The sequence below is a fragment of the Atractosteus spatula genome, chromosome 2, assembly GCF_055471065.1.
Source record: "Atractosteus spatula isolate fAtrSpa1 chromosome 2, fAtrSpa1.hap1, whole genome shotgun sequence".
NCBI lineage: Eukaryota > Metazoa > Chordata > Actinopteri > Semionotiformes > Lepisosteidae > Atractosteus > Atractosteus spatula.
In genome coordinates this window covers 3,025,734-3,034,529 of record NC_142707.1, presented here as the reverse complement: position 1 = coordinate 3,034,529, position 8,796 = coordinate 3,025,734, and the positions used below count along the sequence as shown (strand labels likewise).

General features: G+C 52.1%; 1 protein-coding gene across 2 annotated transcripts in view; it reads right to left on the bottom strand.

Annotated features, from left to right (window-relative positions):
• Nucleotides 1-1,005: 1,005 nt before the first annotated feature.
• Nucleotides 1,006-8,796, bottom strand: part of LOC148838998 (host cell factor 1-like) — a 42,133-nt gene continuing 34,342 nt past the window's right edge. For both annotated transcript variants that reach the window (XM_088938332.1, XM_088938324.1), the window contains exons 22-28: nt 8,214-8,600; nt 7,833-7,954; nt 6,581-6,718; nt 5,934-6,119; nt 4,750-5,047; nt 4,443-4,506; nt 1,006-3,186 (exon numbers count right to left, since the gene is read on the bottom strand). In XM_088938332.1, coding sequence (XP_088794458.1) covers nt 3,144-3,186; nt 4,443-4,506; nt 4,750-5,047; nt 5,934-6,119; nt 6,581-6,718; nt 7,833-7,954; nt 8,214-8,600 — 1,238 coding nt within the window. In that variant the 3' untranslated portion in view covers nt 1,006-3,143. The remainder of the gene's footprint in view (nt 3,187-4,442; nt 4,507-4,749; nt 5,048-5,933; nt 6,120-6,580; nt 6,719-7,832; nt 7,955-8,213; nt 8,601-8,796) is intronic.

The following is an 8,796-nucleotide window of genomic DNA, read 5'->3' as shown; positions in this document are numbered from 1 at the left end:
CTGGTTCTGGTAAATACTGCATACTGAAGTAAATGCACACATCTGGTCTAGAAAGTGTTCCCCCATAACTCCCCCTGTAGAGATATCCTGATCCCTGTAACTCAGACTTAACCAGACTATGACCACCATTACCCACTGCATCTGTCCACTTTCCAACTTCCAACTCAGGGTCTTAGGGGAGCCAGAGCCTGTCCCAGCAAGCCGTGGGCATGAGGCAGGGTACACCCTGGATGGGACACCAGTCCATCACTGGGTACACACACACAGAGACACAAGCACAAACACGTGCAACCACTCACACCAAGGCCAATTTTCCCCCAGAAGACAATTAACCCACCCGTACGTCTTTGCAGGAGGAAACCAGAGCCATCAGAGGAAACCCATGCAAACACTGGGAGAACACAGAAACTCCACCCAGCCAGACACCAGGGCCTCTCAACTGCAAAGCAGCAATGCCATCACTTTGCCACCATGCCCCCCAACTACTGGAGTGGACCTTGGTGAGAAAGTACCCCTTGGACACACGTGATGCCTGTTTCCTTAGCTGGCTGTGCAGCACTGTGCACTCTGTTACCCCCAGGAGATTATAAGCTCTCTTATGCGTGATGCTGGCGTTGGTGCAGGTAGCGTGATGAACATGAGGGAGTGTGCTCAGGTGCACAGTCCGCATATTTCCCTGTGTGGACTGCAAGTTCAGCTGACCGCCCATGGGCAGCTCCACACTGGGGAAATGCAGTGGAAGAAAACCATCGAATCACACTTCCTTTTAAAAAAAAGTTGACTACAAGTACAGCAGGTGGAAAGGGGATTGAGAATTAACCTTGGAAGATCAATCCCACATTGTAGACATAAGAAAATACATCTTTGATGAAAGGCTGCAGGAGTATTCTTTTACAAATAAAGCATTTCCACTATTAAAAATGTCCCGCCACCCGGACCCCGCCCTTAAAAAAAAAAAAAAGACATCCGAGTCCGCTAAGAAATACATCACTCCAAGAAGTAAGACAGTAGATATTTCTTTTTGTTTTATATGTCAAGACACAAAAAGGCAATCAAGAGATGACCAACATGTAAAAACTTTGTTACAGGTAATTTATATAAAAAAGGCCAAGATCTTTTTCTTCTTCTTGCTATATGAAGGATCTAATGTACAATTGAGCCTGAACTTTGGCTAGGCCAATGCCCCTTGTAACCCCCCCGCCCAAAAAAACATATCCCTCCCCTCCAGTCAGAAACACGTACACAAGGTGCCCCCGAAACATTCTCAGTCACATGACGATGCACAAGACCCACCCCTTTCCCCCTTTTATTCCTGTAAAATACAGAACCAAAAAAAAACTAAAGTAAATACAGTTTTATTGTTTTTCCATCAATTTTCTCTCGACAGCTTCCGCCAATCCAGGAAAAAAAAAATCCTACTGATTTGTTTTGCAGTGTCTCTAAAATGGGTTAGAAAAAAAAACGACTTTCCCCTCGACAATGTTTGCGAAGGCAAGCGGAGAGCAGAGCGATACTGGAAGAGGCAGGGAGCTGACGTCCTGTCGGCTGCTGTCCTGCCCTGTTCCACGCTGCTAACAGGCTGAGCGTCCTCAAGGAAAAGCAGCAAATCACGCTGCACAAATCTTCTGCTTCCCCCCCAAAGTTTTTCAGTCCTGCTTTTCTTTTGCTATTTATAATGTTTGCTTTCCGACCAAAAACCTTCTACTTTCAATAAAAACAATGAGCAAAAACGCATCAGCATTTAGTAAAGACGTCTTGGTAATAAGAGCTCCTGTACTGTGCTGTATCCCCACCCCCCACTCTCTCATCCCCCAAACATGGAAACAACAGGGAAATGAATCAACAGTTAAGGACTGAAAATAATAATAACATGAGGTTTAAAAAATACAGGTGTGCAGAAGCGCATACACCTCATCCACACGCACACGAGGGCAGAAGAAGCTATTAAAAAATTAATACAAAAATAAACTAAATGGAAAACGTCTGCTGTACAGCTTGTTTATTTTTTTCGGGAAGGCATCGCGAGATTTTAACGTGGCACCAAGAGAGCCACGCCCATCTAAGTCCCTCTGCTTCAGGAGACCCTTCCCCTCCTCTGCAGTGTCCTTCTTCCAGCTCCCCCTGAAGCGGGCGCACAGTGATGACATCACACCGGGAGACAGCACCATTAGCTCAGTCCACACCATCCCACCAAAAGCGTCTCTCTCAGAAATCAGCCGATTCTCCCAAGTTCCTCCTCTTCTGTTTCGTAGCAAGTGCTTTTAAACTCCCAAATAAAAACCCTTTTCCCCCCCTACTTTTGCTTTTTCCATTTTTGAAAGTTTAAATCCCACTCCTGGCCCATCACACACACACACCTGTTCTTGTCTCCTTCTTCGGGGCACCCCCAACACCCCTCAGAAAACACACACCTCAAAACTGACAAAAAAAAAAACACGATCTCCTGAAGCGAAATTCACAGCTCAAGTTTTTTTTCCTTCTTTTCCCCGTTTTCCCTGCATTGAAAGGGGGGGCACGCGCACAACCCCCCCCCCCACGGAGAAGGTGCAGGCAGAGGGAGGCAGAGAAGAAAAAAAAATGTACAAAAAATATATTAACAAAAAAAAAAGGAGCACGCAACGCTGCCATGAAGAAGAAAGGAAAGCACGAGGAATCCTTATTGCGTGACGTGAGTCCCCCGAGGCGGCGGCAGAGGAAAACGTCTGCCGTTTTGGTTTCCAACACGAAAAAGCTCAACGAAAACAAAAAATGTGCTTCTCGTTTGTCTTGCTCAAGGAGTAGAACTACTAGTAGTAATAATAATACAACAATAAAAATAAAAAATACAAGTTGCGATAAGGCGTCCATGGCACCTATATAAACCTTCGGCTGGGGTCCACCCCCTTCTTGTCCCGGTCCTTCCTCCTCCTCCTCCTCCTCCTCAGGGCACGGGGCCCCCAGGCAGCCGCGCAGAGCCAGACACTGCCGCTGTGCGGGGAGAGTGGTAGGGGGCGGCAGCAGTGGGGACCAGGGTCGGGGGTCGGGGGCAGAGTTCTTTGGGGGTGAGGGTGGGGTTGTTGGCAGGGGTTGGATGTGGGGGGGGGAGGTCAGCAAATGTCTGAGTCGGGAAGAAGGGGGAGGGGGTGCGTGTTCAGGATGTCCCGTCACTGGCCGTCCGATTTTGCCTTCTTTGGACCAGTGGCTTTCCTGCAGACAGAGAGGGAGAAGGCAAAAAAAGGAAGAGTCAATAATGGCCGACGATCGTGGTGTGAAACGGCCCTTCCAAAAAACAACAGGCCGGACTGCCCGGAACCACATTCGCTGAAAACACCCAAGGGTTAAACTGAAGTCGACCCAGGTTCACTGAAGCGGAGTTAACAATTCCATGTGGCCAGACTGAAGCTCACAGTTTGGTTTTTGGGGAGCAGGTCAACCAAGTGTGAGAAGTTGAAGGGGTTGTAAAAAATAAATACTGAAGCTACGGCAGCTGTCTGCGATCGTCGGGTCCATGGGACTTGTAGGGACGGCCCTGCTGGGTCACGTCCCTGAGGCATCAGCGACACGCCTTCTTGAGCGAGGTTTGAAAATAAACCTGCTCCTGATCCATACCAAAACACAGAAGATGAAGCCAGCATTGTGCCAACCATCTAATTACTCATGTATAAAACTGAATGTAATAAAAACACGCAATGATTTTACACCCACTTCTGAGCTGTTAACGTGTCAACATTTGCAGTCTTTTTCTGTGGTCTTACAGGATGGATCGGTATCGTGTTATTGCAGGTATCTATAGAACAGTCACCTGCCACAACTAAATTACAGCTAAATGCCTTATATGCAAATGAGTAAAAATGGAGAAGCAGGCTAGTGAGCGACAAGAGTGAAGACTCTCCATACAAAATAACTACGTGGCGCACCAGGAGCCTAAAGGTTTACTGCACCTTGATCTCCTATTCAGTACTTATAACTAGTTCTCTTTATGTACGCTTCTGATGTTAAATAAGATCAACCTCATTATTTGTGCCCTGTTATCCCAAAAACCTTATTAATAACCCTGAGAATTTAAGATAAACAGTTATATTAATTACCTTGACAGAAGCCATTGCAAAAACAATAGGGTTATGAGATGCCTTAAAGGGCTGGGGTATTTTAGGTGAACGAGTTTGCCAAAACTCTTCAGACAGCTTTTAGATTGTATTATCTTGGTGAGACCCAACCACCACACCTCAAACCAACGTCCCTTCGGCTCGGTTAGGAATCACTGCCCACATTCCTCTCCGCCTTTGACGTCTGGTTCAAGTGCAAGCAGACGTGGACTCGGGAGCACGTTCATGAGGATCCAGCTTCACTCCCGAGATGAAGCGTCAAAGAGCCCGGTGGCAGGTTTGGGGTTTTCGGGAGAGCAGGTCAGTGCTGACTGCTCCGCGGCGGAAGAGCTACGGATGAGGCACATGGATACTCACACTTCGGGAGAAGAGACGGGTCTCTTTGTGGCGGGCTTCGCTGATGAGCCATCTTTACTGGACTCTGCCGAGACAGAGAGAGCGCACTCAGAACAATCTTGCTGTATAGCCAGGATGGCACAACAGGCAAGAGCATTGGCTAACAACTCACAGTCCAATACACTTTCTCACGCTTTCCATCCCAAGCCTTTGTTGGTTCTGTTCACCTGTTCAATACACACCCACCAAATTATCGCACCGGGTCCAGGAGACCGGGAACCGAAGAGAGAAAAGAGCAGATCCGCCCGGGGCGGCCCCACGCTCGTACCTTGCAGCCACCTGACTTGCGTGGCGGGGCCGTAGCCCTTCTCGTTGCGGGCGGCGATGCGGAAGATGATGGCGGGCTTGGTGGTGTAGTCGATGTGGGCGTTGGACAGGCTGGAGGACTGGACCAGGCAGGACGGGCTGGGCCCGCAGTACACCCGCATGAAGGCCAGCTGGGCCGGCGCCGACGCCTTAGGCTCGCCGGCCTGGGCGCTCTGGATGGCCAGGTAGACCGAGTACTCCACGATCTTCCCCGACGTCATCGAGGGGGGCTCCCACGTCAGGTGAGCGCCGTCCGGGCTCTGGCGGAAGGCGAGAGAGAGAGAGAGAGAGAAATTCAACAGATTAGCCAACGAGTGAGAGGTAACAGGCTGATAGGCAGTCAGAGCTTTACCTTATATGTTCTCGTTTATCTTGTAGACTGCCAAAATCCATATCACCCTGCAACTCACAACTGACAACCCACTGGAGCTCAGCAGGTGTGAGCCTGGCCAGTACCTGGATGGGAGACCTCCTGGGAAAAACTAAGGCCGCTGCTGAAAGAGGTGTTAGTGGGACCAGTAGGGGGCGCTCACCCTGCGGTCTGTGTGGGTCCTAATGCCCCAGTATAGTGACAGGGACACTATAAGGCACCGTCCTTCAGATGAGACATAAAACCCAGGTCCTGACTTTGGTCATTAAAAATCCTAGAGTGTTTCTCGAAAAAGAGAAGGGGTATTACCCCCTTCCTGGCCAAATTTTACCCTGGCCTTCACCAATTATGGCCTCCTAATAACCCCCATCTCTGAACTGGCTTCATCACTCTGCTCTCCTCCCCACTGAGAGCTGATGTGTGGAGAGCGTACTGGCACACTATGGCTGCAGTCACACCACCCAGGTGGGGCTGCACACTGGTGGGGGTGGAGGGGATCCCCCATCACCTGTGAAGCGCTTTGAGTGGAGTGTCCAGAATAGCGCTATAGAAGTGTAAGGAATTATTACTATGATATTGTTCCACCAAGATGTGGTGGTCTGACATACCGAGAATGAAGAATGAGAGAATGAGGAAGGATAAGACGAGTTCAGTACACTGCTAGGGTTTTGATTCGGCCTCTTTGCGTATGAAGAGAGGGTTTCCGAGACCGCGCGACGGCGAGGTGGGGAGGGGAGTCATGTGAAAGGCCGCGTGCCGAGCGCGCGGTGGTGTACCTTGCTGATCTTGATGGCGCACGGCGCACCGGGGAAACCGGGCAGGCAGGTCTTGAAGGCGGAGATCTCGGAGAAGGGGCCGCGGCCGCAGGCGTTGATCCCCGCCACGCGGAACTTGTAGGCCGTGCCGGGCTGGAGCTCCACCTTCTTCATCTGGTTGTAGTCGGGGATGGCGCCCGAGTCGTCCTGCAGAACACAGACGGATCAGGTCGTTGCCCCGCTCCGGTGTTCCCTCTCACGGGGGGGGGGGAACTGAAAACCCTGGTGGGGGCGTGCACGCCCATGACTGTAAGGGCTCGCTGCTAGGCTGCGAGACGAGCAGGGCGCAGCGACAGGCCCAGTGGAGGAGTGCGGACAACACATTTGAGAGACAGTGCACGCATGGTTGTGGAACTGAAACAAGCCACCGTTTTCCTATGCAAGACATCTAGTCGGCCTTCCACACTGCTAGAGCTGCTCCACACTCCCATCATTCTCGAACCCATTATCAATGCCGGATCGATAAGCATACAAGAGGAGAACAACTTGGGGACGTAACGTGCACCCGGGACAAACTTAAATAAACCCGTAAGAGCATGTGTCACTTTTCCCGGAAAAGCTGCGCGACACTCTCGAGAAAGGCGAGGAGGAAACGCGACAGGACTCACGTCGGTCGAGGGAGCGTCGTCCGGTGGCAGGAAGTAGTGAGTGACGACCATGTTGGTGACCTTCACGACGCCAACGTCAAACCACTGGTTCTCCTTCTTCACCGGAGCCTTGACGGGGGCCGGAGCAGGGTCCTGCTTCTGCGCCGCCGGGACGGGGGAGAGGAGAGGAGACAGCAGGCGGGTTAACGCGCGCGCGAGGAAAACAGCCGCGCGGCGAGCCGGCTGGCGTCCGAGAACGAGCAAGGTCACACAGCTCTGTCACACTTTCATGGCATGACTGATGAAGTACAGTGATGCCAAAGGGAGAAAATTAACAGGACATTTATAGAGGTATAATAAGATTGTTGTGAGACAGGCTCACTGTCTGTTCCTCAGGCTGGGACAGGAGATCACACACTGTCTTATTATTATTATTATTGAGAGACAGGCTCACTGTCTGTTCCTCAGGCTGGGACAGGAGATCACACACTGTATTATTATTATTGAGAGACAGGCTCACTGTCTGTTCCTCAGACTGGGACAGGAGATCACACACTGTATTATTATTATTAAGAGACAGGCTCACTGTCTGTTCCTCAGACTGGGACAGGAGATCACACACTGTATTATTATTATTAAGAGACAGGCTCACTGTCTGTTCCTCAGGCTGGGACAGGAGATCACACACTGTATTATTATTATTAAGAGACAGGCTCACTGTCTGTTCCTCAGGCTGGGACAGGAGATCACACACTGTATTATTATTATTAAGAGACAGGCTCACTGTCTGTTCCTCAGGCTGGGACAGGAGATCACACACTGTATTATTATTATTGAGAGACAGGCTCACTGTCTGTTCCTCAGGCTGGGACAGGAGATCACACACTGTATTATTATTATTGAGAGACAGGCTCACTGTCTGTTCCTCAGGCTGGGACAGGAGATCACACACTATTATTAATATTGAGAGACAGGCTCACTGTCTGTTCCTCAGGCTGGGACAGGAGATCACACACTGTATTATTATTATTGAGAGACAGGCTCACTGTCTGTTCATCAGGCTGTGACAGGAGATCACTCTAAGCTGCAGATCTATTAAGTTTCCTTAGTAGATCAGTAGCTGTTCCGATTCGATTCCGATGGGGAAGAATGTTTATCTAATCCCAGAGTATTTCTGACAGCGCAGCAGAGAGTGCCCCGCTGTCTCTGCTTCTCCCCGCAGGCAAGCGGGAGCACGGCCTGTCCTTCCCAGCGCGTCCGTGTGAAGACTCACCCCAGCTGCCGTCTCGATCCCGTTGGCCACCTCTGCCAGGGCGGCGGCGGCCTGCATCTTGGCCGGACTTGCCACCACCACCATGGGCTGGGGGGGCGCGAAAGTGCTGGAGGGGGCCAGGGCTGGGGCAGAGAGAGGAACAGGTCAGCATCGGTCGCCTCACGCAGGCCAAAACCGCTGTTATATTCATTTTAAAAAAAAAGAGCTCAGGCCACACTGAAAACGCCCCCTCAAGAAGAGGGCAGACAAACCGACTTGCACACAGAAGCCGTTAGAAGTGGTGCCAGTTTGTTCTGCCCATCGCCCATCGGAAACCAGGACGTCCCCATTAGGGGGCATGAAGTGCGACTCTGGGAGAACAAAGCGCAGGCGGACACTCACTCTCGGCTGAGGTACGAGGGAGGAGCCCCACAGCTGCCGCCGCGCTGGCGACGCCGGCCGCGATCTCGTTGTGCCCGTTGCTCTCGGAGGACGGGTCATTGAGGCTGTCGGCGGGCGCCAGGCCCTCGGTGGGCAGCGCGGGAGGGGGCTGCACTGGCGGGGGCAGGTGCTGGGCGGCGGCCTGCTGGTGATGCTGGTGCTGCTGCTGCTGGGAGGCGGCGGCGGCGGCGGCGGCGGCAGCGGCTGCAGCAGCGGCCTGGGCTTGGGCCTGGGCCTCCTGGAGCTGCTGCTGCTGGTGCACCAGCGCGGCCAGCTCCTGCTGGGTCAGCACGATGGGGATGGTGGTGGGCTGCCCACCGTCGTGCCCGGGGTCACCCTCGCTCGCACCTGGAGGGGGGGGGGGGGTGACAGACACAGGGCAGGGGGGTGAAGGGATATGCCACTTGCCCCCAGATCCCTCCCCGAGAACAGACAGCACTTCTTTACAGCATGGAAGCTGCAAGGGGTCACAGCGACGCTCAGGGAAGGTCTGGAACACTACGGAAGACGCACGCGGCGTTTCCTCCATGGCACCCTGGAGCCA